The 17560-nt window shown below is 60.4% G+C and overlaps 3 protein-coding genes across 3 annotated transcripts; 1 reads left to right on the forward strand and 2 right to left on the reverse strand.

Annotated features, from left to right (window-relative positions):
* Nucleotides 1–748: 748 nt before the first annotated feature.
* Nucleotides 749–2693, forward strand: ZFAND2B (zinc finger AN1-type containing 2B; the record flags this gene model as incomplete). Its single annotated transcript, XM_079539453.1, has 9 exons — nt 749–803; nt 935–1029; nt 1112–1243; nt 1352–1503; nt 1591–1695; nt 1774–1843; nt 1992–2068; nt 2455–2533; nt 2655–2693. 9 exons carry the CDS (start codon nt 749–751, stop codon nt 2691–2693), a joined length of 804 nt encoding a protein of 267 aa, XP_079395579.1.
* Nucleotides 2694–3375: 682 nt separating this feature from the next.
* Nucleotides 3376–7875, reverse strand: ABCB6 (ATP binding cassette subfamily B member 6 (LAN blood group); the record flags this gene model as incomplete). The annotated part of the gene is made up of 19 exons (XM_079539435.1): nt 3376–3502; nt 3577–3645; nt 3831–3925; nt 3998–4110; nt 4325–4499; nt 4580–4684; nt 4828–4885; nt 5001–5086; nt 5156–5219; nt 5304–5380; nt 5466–5591; nt 5689–5754; nt 5827–5936; nt 6001–6122; nt 6202–6394; nt 6494–6586; nt 6792–6981; nt 7085–7222; nt 7360–7875. The coding sequence occupies 19 exons, from the start codon at nt 7873–7875 to the stop codon at nt 3376–3378; spliced, it is 2523 nt and encodes an 840-aa protein (XP_079395561.1).
* A 3397-nt stretch (nt 7876–11272) lies between these two features.
* Nucleotides 11273–17512, reverse strand: ATG9A (autophagy related 9A; the record flags this gene model as incomplete). Its single annotated transcript, XM_079539230.1, has 14 exons — nt 11273–11278; nt 11386–11528; nt 11670–11889; nt 12053–12170; nt 12262–12482; nt 12777–13022; nt 13640–13819; nt 14006–14159; nt 14550–15298; nt 16275–16416; nt 16514–16675; nt 16982–17053; nt 17186–17246; nt 17410–17512. 14 exons carry the CDS (start codon nt 17510–17512, stop codon nt 11273–11275), a joined length of 2577 nt encoding a protein of 858 aa, XP_079395356.1.
* Nucleotides 17513–17560: the final 48 nt, after the last annotated feature.

Raw genomic sequence — 17560 nt, forward strand, 5'->3', positions numbered from 1 at the left:
TACCCGTTTTCCCCTGTCTGGTTGGAGTTGTGCTACTGAGTGGCTGTGGAGTTTTTGCAATCAATGAATTTCACTCCTGGCCCTGTTCTGCGTGTCTTCCTGCCGGGGCCGTGCCGCACGTCCCTTGAATTGCAGGCTGCCAGGGGGCCGAACAGCCCTCGGGCTCTGCCCCTATTGGGAATGGCGGCGAGGCATCGGAAGACTTCGAAGCACCTCGAAGAGAGCTGGGAGCTCTGTTACACAGCGGCGGGTCAGCGCTTCGTATGCGCTCAACGGCTGGGGAGGGAGGCAGGAGTCCGTCCCTCACTGCTGGGACAGGGGAAGGTGACGGGTGTGGGGGGGACACGTCTCTTAGCACGAGAAGATCCGAGATCAGCACGCAGCACGGCCGGGCAGGACGTAGCGTTCCCCTCCCGCCCGGCTCTCCGGGTTCGCAGCCGTGAACAGTGGGGGGCTGCCTCTGGGTTTGGGCCGCGCGGGGCTCCGCCAGCTCGCCCTCAGCGGGCGGAGCGGTCCGGATGGGGGATCCGGAGCGGGAGGAATGCGGGGAACCCGGCGCACTGCCGGCGGCGGGCCGAAGAAGAACGGGAGGAGAAGAGAAGGCGGAAAAGAGGCGTCGTCCTCCGGGCGCCGTCGGCTCCGCGGGCCGCCCCGTGACCGCCGCGGGGGAGGTGCCGGCCGCGTCCCCGCCCCGCGTGACGCCGGGACGGAAACGGGCGCGGCGCGGGCGGCCGGGAGACGGGCCGCCATGGAGTTCCCGGACCTGGGGGCTCACTGCTCGTGGGCCGCCTGCCAGCGCCTGGGTGAGGGCCGGGGGCCGCGGGGCTCGGCTGTAGCGCGGGGCGGAGCCGCGGCCGTGAGCGCCGGCCGGGGCGCGGCGGGGTGAGGGCCGTGCGGGAGGTGCGGGGCTGAGCGCCGACCTTGCTTCCCGCAGATTTCCTGCCCCTCAAATGCGACGCCTGCGAGCGGATCTTCTGCACCGACCACGTCGCGTACGCCCAGCACGAGTGCACCTCCGCCTACAAGAAGGTGAGCTGCCCCCCCGAAGCCCCGCATCCCGAAGTCCCGCATCCCGAAGCCCGGTGCTCCTGCCGCTCTCCCGTGCCCGCAGGACGTACAGGTGCCCGTGTGCCCGCTGTGCAACACGCCGGTGCCCGTGCGGCGGGGCGAGATGCCCGACGTGGTGGTGGGAGAGCACATCGATCGCGACTGCAGATCCGACCCCGCGCAGCGCCAGCGCAAGGTGGGAACCCCGGGACCCGCGGCTGGGAGATCCGAGCTCTGGGGAGGCAGTTGGGGAAGGCTCTGCCGGGGCATGCGGGTCCCCACTCAGTGCCACCACCGCTTGTAGATCTTCACCAACAAGTGCTTGAAGCCCGGCTGCAAGCAGAAGGAGATGATGAAGGTGATCTGCGAGCAGTGCCACAAGAACTACTGCCTGAAGCATCGGCACCCACTGGACCACGACTGCACTGGGGCTGGGAGGCCTCTCTCTAAAGCGGGGTGAGCATCAGAATGGAGCTCCCACTGCCCCCGGCCCTGTGCATGGGATGCCACCTGCTCACCCCCAGCACACACTCCCTTCCCCAGGCATGCTGCGCTTGCCAGGGCCCAGGCATCCCCCCCACAAGCCAGCAACACATCGAGTAGCGCTGCCCGGCCCGCAGGGACCCCCCCCTATCTTCCCCCTGCCAGGTAGGTGCCAGCCCTGCTGCTCATACCTGATGGGCAACAGCTCTGTGGCATCACCCGGCTTCTCTCTGTTGTCTGCAGAGGCGTAGGAGCAGCTGTGCCCCAGGTCCGCAGCACCTCCCCGCCAGCTGCCATACTACAGAACAGGCTGGTGAGTGTGGGGGGCCCTGTGCTTTGGGGGCTGTCAGCACCAGAGGGGCTGAGCTGAGGATGGAGGAGGACAGGGGCTGCCTCTTGCTGCCTTAGCTCCCAGCCTGGGCAGAGGCAGCCATGGCTGCTGACAAGGGGCTTTGTTGCAGAGTGAGGAGGAGGCACTGCAGCGGGCACTGGAGATGTCCCTGGCAGAGTCGGCACATGGCTCGGCGCAGCCACCCAGGTACAACTGGGGCACATGGTGCCACCCTCGTGCACGCCTGGCTTGTGTGGCTTGGGGTGATGCTACCCACAGCACAGGGCTGCACATGGTGGCCCTGCTCTGCAAGGTGCTGGGAAAAAGGGAAGAGCCCAAAGCTGCAGCTGAGCCCACTTCTGGTTGGGGACAGTGCCAGGCAGTGCAGGGGGGACATGCTGCTTCCTGACTGCTTGGCACTGACAGGCACAGCCATATCTGCAGGTGGCAGCCAGCAGCTCATGGGCACACTGCTCAGTGCTGCTAAATGGAGCGCGGGCATGCAAGCAGCCCCCCTGCCCTCTGCTGCCTCGGGGACATAGGGGGGAGGGCACATGGGGTGCCAGGCACACAGTGCACCACTGTCCCTGCAGCACACAGGAGGAGGAGGACCTGGCACTGGCGCAGGCACTGTCAGCGAGTGAGGCTGAGTACCAGCAGCTGCAGAAGCAGGTAAGCAGGCTGAGTCTGGCTACCCCCATTTCTACTCCCCCATTTCTGCTTCCCAGGGACCACGCAGGGCTGAGGAAGATGTCACCTTACCTTGCTCACTGCATGCTCTCTCCCCTGCCAGGGACAAGGCTCAAAGCCATCCAACTGCAGCATGTCATAGGCACGTAGGGGCTGTGCCAGTAGACGTGGCATCCTGCTCGTGGCACAAGGAGCAGCCGTGGCACCGCATGTGGATGCTGTGGGGTCCTGGCCTGAGTGCCACCAGGAGCCACCTGATCTCCCCAGGGCTCTAAGCAAGCCACAGAGCACACGCCAACGTCTCATCCCGCATGCAGGCGGTGCAGCATGCTCCTGGAGAGGTGGGAGCTGCAGAGTGACTGAGCACAAGCTGAGCACAGCGACTGCAGGTTGGGCCATCTCCTCAGGAGGAGCCCAAAGGGGCATCTGCAGGCAGTGCCCACCAGGGGATGGTGGTGCGCTCAGGTTGGGGTGAGGGAGTGCTTTTGTGTCAAAGTGCTGCTTGGGAGAAAATAAAGGCATGGCCAAGGTACATGGCGGCTTTGAGGAATGGTGTATTGGAGCTGTACCCTTCTGCTGGGGTCCCTGAGGCCCACAGCTCCCTCCCCAGAGCCATCCCACAGGCGCACCCCCTGTCCAGAGCACACAGCACAGAGCTGAGAAGGACCTGGTTTAAGAAACTACTCCACAGCAGAACAAACAGGTACAAACGGAGTGTCCAGGTTGGGCCCTGCAGCTCCCAACACACACAGGTAGCCGCAGCCAGCAGTGGGGTCTCAGCACCAACCATGGGTGCCCCATCCCTTGGTCACACCCAGCTGCACTCATGGCTCCTTCTTGCTGCTGGGGGGCTTCTCAGTGTGCTGCTCCTTGCTCTCGCCCTCTTCCCCCACCTGCTGCTGCAGCCACATGCTGGCATAGATACCTCCCTTCTGCAGCAGCTCCTCATGCCTGTGGGGGCAGAGGGGGCTGTGGGCTGCCCTGGAAGACTCCATGGATGGGCGGCACCAAGCCCCTCTACTCACCTCCCGCGTTCAGCGATGCGCCCATCTTTGAGCACCAGAATCTGGTCTGCACCCACAATGGTAGAGAGTCTGCATGCAAAAAGGGGTTTGCACAGCGTGAGGAGTGTGCTGGATGCAAGGAGAGTCCCTGCAGATAGCAGCCAGCTCTTGACACTGCATCAGAGGATGCTGCAGCATGGCTGCAGGGCTTGCCCCTCTCTTGCCAACCCTTGCAGGAGGGTTGTGGGAGCTGGACCAGCCCCATCCATCCCTACCTGTGTGCCACAACGATGCTGGTGCGCTGGGCGCAGACCTTGGCCAAGGAGGCCTGGATGTTCCTCTCAGTCTCCGTGTCCAGTGCAGAGGTGGCCTGCGAGAGAAGGACATGGGCAGCGAGCAGATGTGGGAGGGGGATGCTGCTAGGGGGGGTTAGTGCCATTACCTCGTCCAGAAGAATGATGCGGGGGCCCTTCAGGATGGTGCGGGCAATGGCCACACGCTGCTTCTCCCCCCCGCTCAGCTTCAGCCCCCGCTCCCCCACCTGGGTGCTGTACCCTGCAGGCACAAGGACAGGCACACGCTGTGCCGGTCCCATCCAGGACAGGGATGGGGACCGGGGCTGCGCTGCGTGGGACTTCCCCTGCCCAGGGGCTCATTCTGCCCTGGAGATGGCAAGGGCATGGGGTTGCATGGGTGTCTCCAGGCGGGATGTCACCTCGTGGCCCCCAGTGGGCTGCCACGGAGCCAGGAAGGGGCTGCAGGGTCTCACCATCAGGGAAGGAAAGGATGCGGTCATGGATGTCGGCGGCCCGCGCCGCCTCCTGCACCTCCTCGTCAGTGGCCTGCACCCGCCCGTAGCGGATGTTGTTGGCAATGGTGTCATTGAAGAGCACAGTGTCCTGGGGCACCACCCCGATGTGGGCACGCAATGATGCCTGCTTCACCTGGTGGGTGGGGGTTCAGGGGGGTGAGGCTCAGCCATCCCCCACCCCCCCGTGCCCTCCCAGCCCCACAGTGCCCATACCTGGGAGATGTCCTGCCTGTCGATGCGGATGCAGCCACCCCGCACGTCGTAGAAGCGGAAGAGCAGGCGGATAATGGTGCTCTTACCCGAGCCTGAAGGCCCAACCTGCACCAAAGGTAAAAGGATTTATTAGGAGATGCCAAAGTGCCCCTGGCTGCTGGGCAAGGACAAACTGCACTGGACGAAGAAGATTGTCACAGCCCATCCTTGCCAGCCCCTCTGCCCCCATTCCATCCCACAGCTCTCACCAGGGCCAGGGTCTGCCCAGGCATCACAGAGAAGGAGATGTCCTGCAGGATTTCCTTCCTAGGGAGTGAGATGGAGATGACGGAGATGGAGAAGGGTTTGGGGCCATTTCCCCTGCCCCACATCCTGGTACCAACCCCCATAGCCAGGCCCTTCCCCTTCTGCCATCCCATACCCATCAATATAACTGAAGTGCACATTCTCAAACTCGATGCGCCCAGCCTCCAAGTGCAGCTCCCTGGCATTCACTGCATCCTTCACCTGATGGATGGAGATGTGGCCTCAGTGCCAGGCCATGCCAGGCAGTGGGGTCAGGAGGAGGGCACCCACCTCTTGCTCCTCGTGGAAGAGCTCAAACATGTTCTCCATGTCCACAAAGGAGTTCTGGATCATCCTGGAAGGGGACAGAGACCAGAAGAAGGGTTTGGGGAGCACACCCTGCCCCACATGCACAGGGCACCCCACAGCCACATGTTACCTGTAGTAGGTGCCAAACCAGTTGAGCGGTGTGTAGAGCTGGATGATGTAGGTGCCAAAAAGGACAAAATCCCCCACCTAGAAGGGCCGGGGGACACTTGCCCATCACATTCAGCACTGAGGCTGTCCCCAGGCAGGGACTGCCCAGCTGGCACAGCCTTACCTGCAGCTTCCCCTCAGTGACAAAGAAGGCACAGAGCAGAGACCCCGCCAGAAGCCCCAGCCCGATGACCAGGTTCTGGGTCTGGTTGAGAAGACCCAGCGAGGCGCTGACCTTCCACTCGGAAAGCTGGGAGGGGAGAGGTCCTCCATGACACCTCCATCCCCATCCACCCCACCGGTGCTTACCAGGCTCCTTCCCCCAGGAAGGCACTGAGCCCCCATACCTGGTACTTGACAATGGCATCGTTGAAGCGGTTCACCTCGTAGCTCTCTGCATTGTAGTACTTCACCTGTGGGACACGGAGCCAGGCTCAGCATCCACCTTGCTCCCACAGCACCCAGCCCTACCCCTCCATCATTACTGTCTCAAAGTTGAGCAGCGAATCCACAGCACGGGACTTGGCCTCGTTGTCTCGCGTGTTCATGTCTCGCCGGTACTTGGTCCTCCACTCAGTGATGAAGATGGTGAGAGCTGAGGAGGAGCAGTGTGTCATTGGATGCTGGCAGCCCTGCAGGACCCCAAGGACCTCACTCACTCAGGTAGAGGCTCATGCACACAAAGATGATGAGTCCAAACCACGCGCTGAACACGGAGGTGAAGTACACGATGCCGATGATGATGTCCGCGATGGTGGGGACGATGCTGAAGACGATGTAACTGGAAGGAAGGATGGGGACGTGGCATTAGGTCAACCCACCAGGGTGAGCACGGTGACCCTCTGCAGACGTGCCCTGACCTGAGCAGGCTGTTGATGCTGCTGGTGCCCCGGTCCACGCTGCGCAGCACCTCACCGGTGCGGCGGCCCAGATGCCAGCGCAGGGACAGGCCATGCAGGTGGGCAAAGAGCTGCACCTGCACCTGCCGGTTGGTGAACTGTTGCACCCACACCCACAGGAAGGTGCGCAGGTTGCTGATGAAGCCCGTGGAGCCTGCGGAGTGCCACAGGATGGTCAGCAGGGACTGGGTCCTCCCTTAATATCCCAGCCGAGGGACGCTGCAGGAGGCTCTACATGCCCTGTGATCCTTACCAGCACCTCCGCCCTGCAGGAGCTTCAGCCCCACATAGATGCAAACGGTCCAGGCCAGGGTGTGCCAGGGAGCACCCTCGGTCAGCTCATTCACTGAGAAAAGAATGGCATTGTTTGGGGCAGAGAACACCGCCGGGTGCCCTCTAAGGACCAGCCTCTGTACCCGGCACTGCCCCAGCACCCTGTTGCCGCCAGGTTCCTGTGCTCTCCCACATCACTGGGGTCACTGGACACATGGTGAAGCAGTGGGCTGTGGTCCTTCAGCACAGCATCCCCTGACCAGCCCCAGGCCCCTCACCAATATTCTTGTAGTAGATGGGGACAAAGACGTTGATAGCTCGCTCCAGCCCCATGAGCGCCATGCAGAACAGCACCAGCCCCTGCAGCAGGCGGTTGCCCTTCGGCCACATGTACGGCACCAGCAGGCGCAACTTCCTCCGGAAATCCTTCCAGGTAGAGCTGGTCCTGCCTGCATCCTGCAGCAGTGGCTGGGGGAGTGCAGGGTAAGCAGTCACCCCTGGGAACCCACCTCCTGGAGAAACTCATCCCAGCCCCCAGGTACACTCCTCCCCAGACAGCCCCGGGACTCACCTGGCTGTTCTCCACATCCCGCTCCTCCTCGTTGACCAGCAGCATGTAGGGTTTGTGGGGCAGCCCAGGCGCCTTCATGCCCAGGATGAAGAGTGTGAAGGTGCAGACATAGCGCAGCAGCCAGAGGCTGAACTGCACCTGGACAGGGAGAGGGGGTCAGCACCACCAGTTATCCTAGCACAGCTCAGCTGTGATGGGCACGCAGTGCAACCTGCACATGCTGGGTGCCAGGAGGAGGTCAGCACCAAAATTCACCACCCCCACAGCCCACTAACCTTCTGGTCGGTGTCCTGCAGTGCCCACCACCACAACGGGCTCCTCCAGCACACCAGCGTCAGGTTCTCAGCAGCAAAGGCCAGCGCCCAGAAGAGGAGGAGGACAGTGCCGTGGCCCCGTGTGCGGTCGTGTGCCAGCACCCGTGTGTGCTCCAGCTGCAGGAGGGCAATGGCGCAGCCCCAGGCAGCAGCCCAGAGGCAGGTATACAGCACCATGTACCCATAGAGCCTCCCTGGGCCGGCCAGCTGCCAGAGAAGCCCACCGAGGGGCAGCAGGGCCAGCAGCAGTGACAGCAGGACCTGGGTGTGGTAAAGATGCGAGCGAGGGATGTATTTGGGCTCCATGGCACGGCCAAAACGGACGTAGCAGGCATACTGCAGGGCACCCAGCAGCAGGCAGACGCTCAGCAGCACGGCCGGCACCAGCGTGAAGAAGAAACAGGGCTGGAAGCCCTGCTGCACCCAGGCATGTGCCATGGAGCTGTTGGCCTCGCAGTATCCCCTCAGCAATGCCATCCTGGCTGATCTGTAGCTGCAGAGAGAAGAGGATGGGGTCTCAGAGGGCCGCTAGGGGGGATGCGGGGCTGGACAGCATGGCCAGGCAGAGGGCAGTGGTGGGGGTGAACACCGCAGGACATGGCTGTGTGGGGCACACTCAGACCCCTGTGTGCAGTAGGGCATGAGCAGCAGCTGGGGTCAGCTCTGCGGTCTGGTATCGCTTTAGGGGGCGTGGGGAGTGCGGAAGCTGCAGCGGGCCAGCCCGTGCACTTGGACGTGGGGTCAGCGAGTGCTCAACGCTGCCACCGCTGCAGGGATACAGAGGCAATGTTCTGGGAAGGGGATGTTCCCGGGGAGTGTGAAGGAGGGTGACGGGGAACGTAGGGGTGACACGTGGGGAATGGCAGAACACTGCGTGGGGAAAATCAAGGGGCAATACAGGGCAACGCGTGGAGAAAACGCAGAATAAAGCATGGAGCAACGCACGAGGAAACACACCGGGTAGCGCCGGCAATACACGGGGAAACGCAAGGCTCAGGGCAGGGCAGTTCAGCGCAGAGACACGCCGGGCCGGCACCGGCGGAGCGACGTGCGGGGGCCTCTCCCTGAACACATCGCGGTCCCGACCGCGCCGGCGTTCCCGTTCCCGTTCCCGTGACCGCCGCCCACCGCTCCCCGAGCCCCTTGCCCGCTCACCTGCCCCGCGCCGCTCCGCGCACCGCTCCCCGGGCCGCCCGCAGGCCCTGGCACCGCCCCGTGCCGCTCCCCGCCCCGCTCCCCGCCCCGCGGCCCGGCCCTCCCTCCGTCCTCCGGCGGCGCAGCTCCCCCCGGCCGCGCAGCTCCCGGCCCCGCGGCTGCCGGCCCCGAGGTGCCCCCAGGTGGGGCGATGCCGAAGGGGAGCGGACCCAGCGCAGCTTATCTCGGCGAGCAGCCGGGCGACTGCAGCACGGCGATAGCCCGGCCGCCCTGTAGAGGTCAGGCAGGACGGAGCGCCGCCGGTATTTATAGCTCCCTTTGGCCCCCGGCCCGACGGACGCTCATCTGCTCCTGCTTCAGCCGCACGGATCCGAGGAACTTCGAGGCGGCCTCGCCGCTGCGGCACAGTGGCTCTGCCCCACCCCGCGTGGCACCAGGAGCAGCCGGCGGCGGAATGGAGCCATAAACGCGGCCGGCTTGGCGCCTCGCCGCCTCCCACCCTCATGTCGGAGGCACCGGTGCGCCCCGCACGCTCGCTGCCCCACTGCTGCCCCCCGCGCTGCAGTGACACTCGGACGGGAGGCGGGTAACACATCCCATCTTTATTGGATGGCAAGACAGCTGTACAGTGAGGGCACAGGGCTGCAGCACGACCCTCCCTGGGCGCCCCATGCCCACACACCCAGGAAGGAGATGAAGAATTGCGGCTCGTCATGCACAGGGGACACCGACGACACAAGCACAACATGCGGCGAGGACTCCTGCCCAGCCTCTCTTTCTCACTAGCCCAGGGAAAGGGCCTTCTTTTTCCTCCAGAGTGCAGCCTCCGAAATCCCCTCACCGCGTGCTGCAGGCTCCAAGCACTGCCCGTGGACAGGGAACTTGCACTCTGTGCCTGGAGGGAGCCCAGGTGGCACAGGGTTGGGCCTATGGGTCTGCCCCTATTTGCTCCCCAGTTTGGGGAAGGACATCAACGTTGCTCGGAGTTCCCATGGAGGCAGGGAAACAAAGGCTGCTAGAAGGGCTGCAGTTATGCCCAGCTGGGCAGCCCACAGGTGTGAGGTGCAGAGCCAGTCCTGCTTGCCACCTCCTCACTCCTATCCCTGCTGCTGCAGTGCAGTGTAGCAGCAGGTGGCTCAGTGAGCCTGGCCCAGGCTCAAAGGGCATGGGGCAATAGCCTGGCAGGGAGAGAAAGGTCACCTGTGTTCCAGGAAGGGGAGGACAGGTCAGGGCATAGAAAAAGCAAGGAGTCCCTCTTCCAGGCAACAGGATCAAGGGGGGTGGAACAAAGCTGGGCAAGGGTAGCTGAGATGCAGGTCCTCGCAAGCTGCCACTGGAAGAGAGGTGAGGGAAAACAGAACAATCCTAGGAAGGGCTGGCCAAGACCATGCTGCAAAGCCAGGATCCTGATTCCCTCTTCCATCATGCTAGGGTTGGGCTGGGGCTTGCCTCTCACTTCTGGGTTCAAGATACCCCTTCTTTCCCTCCTGGCCTCCTCCCTCCCCCTCCTGACATGGGGCAGCTGCTCAGCTTATGGTCTCCACAGCAATCCTTGCAAAAAGATTGCTTCAGGAAGGAAGGAAAGGAGCCAGGAGCCCCTGGGTGAGATGCAGGACACACTGAAGCCATTGTTAAGGCAGGAGTAAAGGGCTGATATGAAAGAACAGGCCTGATGCATCACGGACTGGGCATAGGAAAAAGGCCTTTATGATGCCTGGGGGAAGGGAATCAGCACACAGAGCACAAGACCTTCACTGTGGGCTCCAAGCGGGCTGCGTGCACTCCCAGGGGACATCAGGCTGCACCAGCTCTTTGGCACTGCAAGAGGGCCTGGGAGCAGCTCATAACCCCTGAGCACCGTGCAGGGCAGGAAGTGCTGCTCTAGCCCAAGCCAGAGGGCGAGCATGGAGGCTGGCAGCGGGGAGGGACAGAGACCCAGGTCTGCCACTCCATGGACCCTTTCCCGCATGCCTGGGACAGGGCAGATGTCACGGGAGCTGGGGAGGAGCTGCAGCAGAGCTGTTCCCAACTCAAAGCACACAGTAGCGGCTGAGGACCATCCTGCTGCAGGATGCCGGGGCAGTAAACGCATGTGCACAGAGAGGGGTGGCTGACTGCCCCACTGCTGTTCCGTTCCAGACTGAGGTGTGCAACATTGGTCCTGTGAGGTGGAATGCGGCGCACGGCACTTCCCCAGGGCTGCAGGTGTGGTTCCAGCACTGCTACACGCTGAGCAAGGCAGCTCCGACAGCTCCCGCTGCTGTCAGCCATCCCCAGAGGACACCAGCTCCCTTCTTTCATTTTGGAGGCGGGTCCCAGCTCTTGGGCGGACATCTGGAGCTCATGCCTTGTCACATCCCTTCAAACAGCAGCTGCCGCTGCAGCCTCCGAGCCCATCCACAGCTCCCTGCTGCCAGTCCCGTCAGCTGTCACCAGCTCTGCAGCGATCCTCCGACACGGACGACACAGATGTGAACACAGACACATGTATGTACTCACACACGCATTCACCCCACAACAGTCAGAGTGGCGTTGACTTGACACACGGCTGGACAGCTGCTGGCCTGGCAGTTTTGTCTCATCAGCAATTGATGGCAACAAAATGGAGCCCATGGCCACCCTATCCCCTTGGGATAGGAGAGGAATCGGGCTGACACTGCATCCTGCTGCCCAGGCGGCTCCCAGCCTGCAACCCCCACGAGATCCCCAGTATGCAAGGCTATACCTGCAAGACAGAGAGGGAATGTGACACCTAAGGGGTGCTGGCAGCTGGCCCGCAGCCTGGCATCCAGAGCACATGTTGCCCCTGTCAGCCACAGCCTCCTCCCCTACCTTGTGGATCTGCGGTGGAAGCTCATCCTCTGAGCTCTCCTCTGGCACAGGCTCTGGGTGTCTTGCTGACTGCCCGTCCTCAGCCCAGCCTCCCAGTGGGAGGCGAGAGAAGTGTGATGGGGCTCTGTGCACTGTGCCTGGGTCTGCAGGAGAGGCGAGGAGGATTAGCTACCTGGGGGGGCTGTCAGTCTTCAGAGATAAGCACGTTGTTTGTGCCGTTATTATGGGACATGGGTTACAGCACTGTGACCAGAAGGCTCCAACCTCTGCCCTGGCTCCCATACCTGTGATGCCACCATACCGTCGCTGGAAGCCCGTCTGCAGCGTGGCTGTCTCCTCAGCAGGCTGCCGTGACGAGAAGGGGTAGCTGGCAGAGCGAGGCAGGGGGACAGGGGCACCTCGCTGACCATCCAGCTCCTCATGGGTGCTCTCACCACTCTCATCACTCTCTCGCCGGTGCCAGGTGTGCCTCTCAGGCTCCAGCTGGGCATGCTGCTTGTGCAACTGCAGAGCCAAGACACAGGTGGGTCAGCTACAGATGCCCCACTGCATCCCCAGTGCATCCTCTCCCCAGCAAGGCACTTCCAGTCAATCCAAGCTAACAAAAGCAGGGCACCGCAGTCCTGTCTGCGCTGGGCCCATATCCCCTCTGGTTAGATCAACTCACCTCATGCATGTAGAGTGCATGAAGACTCATCTCAGTGGAGGCATACTCTGACAGGATCATGCTCTGCAGCTGACCCTCCCAGGCGCTGCTCCCTGAGCTCACGGTCCTCGCATCAGCACTGCCATGGGAAACAAGAGTGATGTTTATGTGGCCACAAATACCACCAAGCCTCTTTCTGCTCTAGGGTCAGGCAGTGAAGGCTGCCTTACCCAGAGGCTGTCATGGCACTGGAACCACGAGGCTGGGTTCCCTCTCCATCTCTTCCTGCTGTCTGAAAGCCACCAGAGGTCTGCTGGGCAGACTGGAGTGGGGAGAAGGAACGCAGGGCTGAAGCCACTTCAGACAGATGACGAGAGGCCTGTCCATCACGGCCCATGTGGAATCCCAGCACTGAGGAGCCCGCTATCACATTGGCAATCAGGCTGTGAGGCTGCAGAGACAAAAGGGAGAGAGAATCACTGTCCTGCTCAGACGTGGAGGCCTGATCCCCACCGAGACCCCAGCTCTCTTTAGTCCCATTCCCACCTCAGAGGAGGCAAGAAACCCTTGCTGCCCTTCTCTAAAAAAACAGAATTAGTCCCAGTGAGTGCTGATTCATCATATTTGCACCCCTGGACACAGCCCAGGTAAGGGCAAAGTCTGTCCTGAAGGCCGGATTATCACACTTTGCCAGCACCCAGCAAACACTCCAGAACCACAGCACATTTTCCCCCATCTTGCGCACCTCTGACTCTGACTGCAGGGACTGGATGGAACTGAAGAGGGCATTTTCAGGGAGCACAGCCTGCTGGGCCAGTGCCATGCTGCTGTCCCGTTGCACCCGTTCCTTCAGGAAGCCGATGAAGGCCGTGCTCTCACGGGGTGGCTGCCACTTGGGGTTGGTGATGGCAAAGTGCATGAGGGACAACTCCGTCTTGCCGTCCTCAGCCTGCTGGTAAATGGAGGCCTCCGTCTTCCCTGCTGACATCCACTGTAAAGCACAGAGAAGACCAGGATCTGCTTTACACCCGTGCCAAGCCTAGGAATCCTGCACACCAGCTAGACTGGTCATAGTACACAACAACCTGCATGATGAACCATATCCCCAGGCAGTTGGCACGCACTGTACCAAAAGCTCCATAACTAGTTCAGCCTTTGCAGCCTGCCTTCCTTCTCCGTCCCTAAATATGCATTGCTGGAAGGGAACTAGAGAGGTGAAGGCCAGTCACAGAGCTGAAAGGTTTGTTTTGTATTGTCCAACCCACAACGGGAGCAACTATAGCCAACAAATGGCTGTTTTTGTAAGTTGCCTGCCACAGTGAGTCCATCCCCTACTCGTTCATGGTCCTGTCACTAGAAATTCTTTCCTGGCGAGTAACATAAATTTCAGGAAAGGCCCAGGAAACAGGCTAATTTTCTTTCTCTCCAGAGTAGACTTTGTAAAAGGGAATATACACACCCCATCCCCAGTAGGCTGCCTCCCTCCTGGGCTAAAGTAGCCCAGCTTTTAAATCAGTTATCATCAGTCAGACTTTCTAGATTTCCAAATATCCCAATTCTTCTCTCCTGAGAGAGTCCTGGTATGAAAACAGGCCCCACGGGACATACCGCTGGGTGGCCATGCTGGCGCACGTCCATCTGGGCAAAGGAGCAGGTGTCACCCACCCCTACCACCTCCACGGTGAAGTTGCGGAAAAAATCAACGATGTCCAAGGATTTGGGACGCAGGCAGATGATGAGGATCAGGGGGGTAATGATGGGACTCAGAAGCTCCTCCAGGATGAAAACCTGAGGACAAAGACGATGAGCTCAGCGCAAAGGTGAGGATGTCAAGAAACTTGCCAGCCCCAAAGCCAACCCATAGCTTTAGGCCACCTTCTATGGCAGGGTGCTTCTGAGAAAACCACCTTGTTCCTGTGCCAGTCCAGGGATGGGAGAGGATTTCCATCCCAGCCCCTTGCAAGCCAGGCTCACCGCTTTGTACTGGAAGAGCTGGGCAAACTCATCCCTCGTCTCATAGCGGTGGGCATTGCCCTGCCAGTGGTCAGGCATGTAGTGGATGTGTGCCAGGATGACTCGCAGCAGCTGCTCAGGGCAAAACACCAGGTGCTGGTCGGGGATGAAAGACCTGCAGGGCAAGACAGGGAAACGTCATAGTATTCCTGGAAGATTTCGTGCAGGGATGATGGAAGACTGACACACATTACAGTTTCACCTGTGGCCTTCACTCCAACCCAAACCCTCCTGCCAGCCCAGCCCAGGGATGTTAATGTATGGCTCCAGCAACTTCTCTTATATCAACACTGAAGCCATCACCATAGCCACTGTGTCCAAGTTCACCACTGGCCCCCTCTCCTGCCTGCCCTGCCCTGACTCGCCCCAGCCGTGCCCTTCACTCACACAGATTCATGTCCACTTGTAACACTAAAAATGCATTCAAATGAAGGCTATCAACCTCACTGCTCCCCCACCATACTGCCAGCAGCGTCCAGGCCTGTTCAGCATCGACCTCCCTCACCTGCACACTGTGATGCCCACCCCGAGAAGGGTGACTGTGGTCAGGACGTGTTCAACCGCCAGCACGTCTTCATCATAGATGGTGAGAGCAATGAGCACTGCCAGGATGGAGCCAGCAAAGAAGGCCACGTTTTTGGCCACAATAGTGAGGAGAGGAGAGATGAAACAGTTCATATATTTGGAAGCTGGCTTGTAACCTTTGCTGAGACGTGACTGCAGTTCATGGTCTAGCTCGTTGAAGTGACGGAGGTAACAGCGGCCATACAGAGACCAGCAGCGGGCACCCAGGCTGCCTGGTTCCCGCTTCAGGATCTCCGTGTAGCTGAAGAAGGCGTAGAGGATCTGCCAGATGAGGATGAGGGGGCAGAGGAGGAAGTTGGCGATGCCAATCCAAAGGATGCGAGTGCTGAGCTTCTCAGCCAGCTCCAGGCGATTCCCAGCCCGCTTATATTCAGCCTTCAGGCTCCACTCGTTCTCAAAGAGTGAGCCAGGCCCCCAGAAGAAGATGAGCTCAAAGTTATACTTAAGCCCACGCGTGTAGAAAACGGTGTCTCCCAGCAGGGGCAGGCGGAAGCGGATGGGCAGCAGTGACTTGTTCACCATGGCCACCATGTAGTTCTTGAAGCGGAGGATGCGGTGGTAGATGTCCAGCTCTGTCAGTTCCTTCTTGTGGATACAGATCTGGTGCTCTTTCTGGATCTGCACGATGCGGGCCTGTACCTCCTGCCAGGTGTAGTAGGGCAGGTTGGACTGGAAGGGAAAGCAGTGAGGTTGGGGCAGGTTCCAAGGATGGAGGCTGGCCTGAGCTTGTTCCAACAGCAGAACCCAGCACACACCTTGGGGTGTGTACGAGCCACGAGCAACCACGGCACCAGGCACCTCTTCCTGCACTGCTTCAACCTGAGTCATCCCAGCAAGCCCCAAACCATGCCCCAGTGCCCTTTGCCCCTCGAATAGCATAGGTGGCTGTTTCCCACCCACTCACATGCCAGTTGTATTAGAGGCACAAATACAGGTGCTGTCTCGCATGGGTCCTCCCTCCCAGAGCTCACAGTCCTGCTGTTTGGAGGCAGGAGTAGGGGATGGGAACATAACCAAAGTCCCAGAGGCAGCCTACAGAAAAGCAGGGGATAAACCAAACCTTTTGGCTCATCCCATCTTTCTCAAGATACAGTCTCTACTCAAAACACACACAAACACCCTTTGGTGCTGTCCATCAGAGCAAGGACTCTGGACTAGGATGCATGCGCAAGCCTCAGAGCCCAGCTTTGCCACACTCATCACCAACGTGATCTTCAACAACTAAGTAGCTCTACTCTTCATTTTTCCAATCAAAGAAGTAAACAAAGAAGTTGATACTGTCTGCTTCCCAGGGGTCCAAGAATACCTTCACTTATGCCTTCTCTGTTGAAAAGCGTCACAGAAAAGGCCACCACAGAAGACTAAACATATGGAGCAGCAGATGGCAGATGCATGCGCCAGCACAGAGAGAGACAGGCTGGGCAAAGTGGGTAACAAGCAGCAAGCTGGCTGCTGGAGAAGAAGCTGGAAAGAAAACCATGCAGTCACATAGCCTGGGAAAAGCTGAAGCAGAGGACTGAGCAATCAGTGCAAGTCTCTCAGAGAAGCTGGCTCCAGAGAGGAGTGAAGATGAGCTGCTTCTCACTGCACAACAAAACACCTCCCACTTCATGTACCACGTGTAGCCCTTGTCCCACCTACTTACCATGGGGATTCGGAGGGCATTGATGTAGAAAGAGTGAATCTCCCAATAGCAACAAATGTTGTAGATAAATTTGACAAGTCTGTGAATCCAGAAAACCCCAGCTATCACCAGGATGCAGATGAGGAAGCTGTTTGCCTGGATTCTGAAAAAAAGAAGATGGCAGTAGCAGTGGGAGATGAGCCCTGGGCAAGAGCTACCAGCACCTGAGAAAGCGCGATAAGTGCCTTGGCTGCCCCTACCTTGCACTGCAGACATTAGGAGGCAGGAAAGCATCTGGTAGAGTCACTTTTATGGGCTCACTGGGATGCTGGCTGTGATTTACCGCTTTGTTGGCAAAAAGGATATCATAATCCACGCAGCTAATAAGAAAGGTGGTAAACGCCACCACGAAGATGAACTGCCTGTGAAGAAAGAGAGAAATAATGAGGGAAGCCTTCTGCCTCCTCCAAACGTGAAGCAAGCGGGAGCACAGGGTCACATATCTTGAAGATGCAGGGTCACACATTCCGCAGACAGCGGGAAAGCTCGAGGGCACCAGTTCCACAGAATGAACCAAAGGACTGGGGCACAGAAAACTCTAATGAAGGGTTGACAGGAGGACTGTAACAGGAACCCTCCTGCCCACTCAACTGCAGAAGCTCGACAGCCTCTCATAGATGTTCCCCATGGGCTTTTGCAGCCCCAACACAGGGGCACTCCGCACTTACATGAGCTCAAAGATCTCTCCGATGAGCATGCAGGTGAAGCCATTCTTCTGATGCAAATTATAGACGTGAAAGCTACAGTTAAGGAGAACAGCTGAGACACTCCTTCCCTCTGACACAGGACAGCGAGGCTGCTGTCCCACTGACACCCTCAGCCCTAAGCCAAACCTCTCCACCACCTACACAGCTCCCCCCCGACCCCCACACAGGCTGTGAAAGGATATCCGAGAGAAGAAGAGGTCCAGGTTCTCTATGTGGTGCCAGGGAGCTGCAGGGAGGAGAGGCAGCGTGAGAACCAGGTATAACCCGAGCCCGGGGCCCTCCCGGCTCCACACTGCCCGCAGCCCCCAGCCCGCTCCGCCGCTGCCTGCGGGCCTCACCCCGGCCTGCCGCCCCCTCCCGGCCCGCCGCTGCCCAGGCCCCGGGCTCACACTTAGCGCCCTCCGGGACGTGCACAAGGAGATCACCGCCGCCGGGCGGGGACTCGGTAGAGGAGCTCTCCAGCCGCTGGTACTGCGTCTCCAGGTGGGCCATGGCCGGGCCGCGCCGCCGCCGGCCCCAGCCCCGGGCCCGGCCCCGCCC

Source organism: Tetrao urogallus (genome assembly GCF_951394365.1).
Source record: "Tetrao urogallus genome assembly, chromosome: 8".
In the NCBI taxonomy this organism is placed as follows: Eukaryota; Metazoa; Chordata; class Aves; order Galliformes; family Phasianidae; genus Tetrao; species Tetrao urogallus.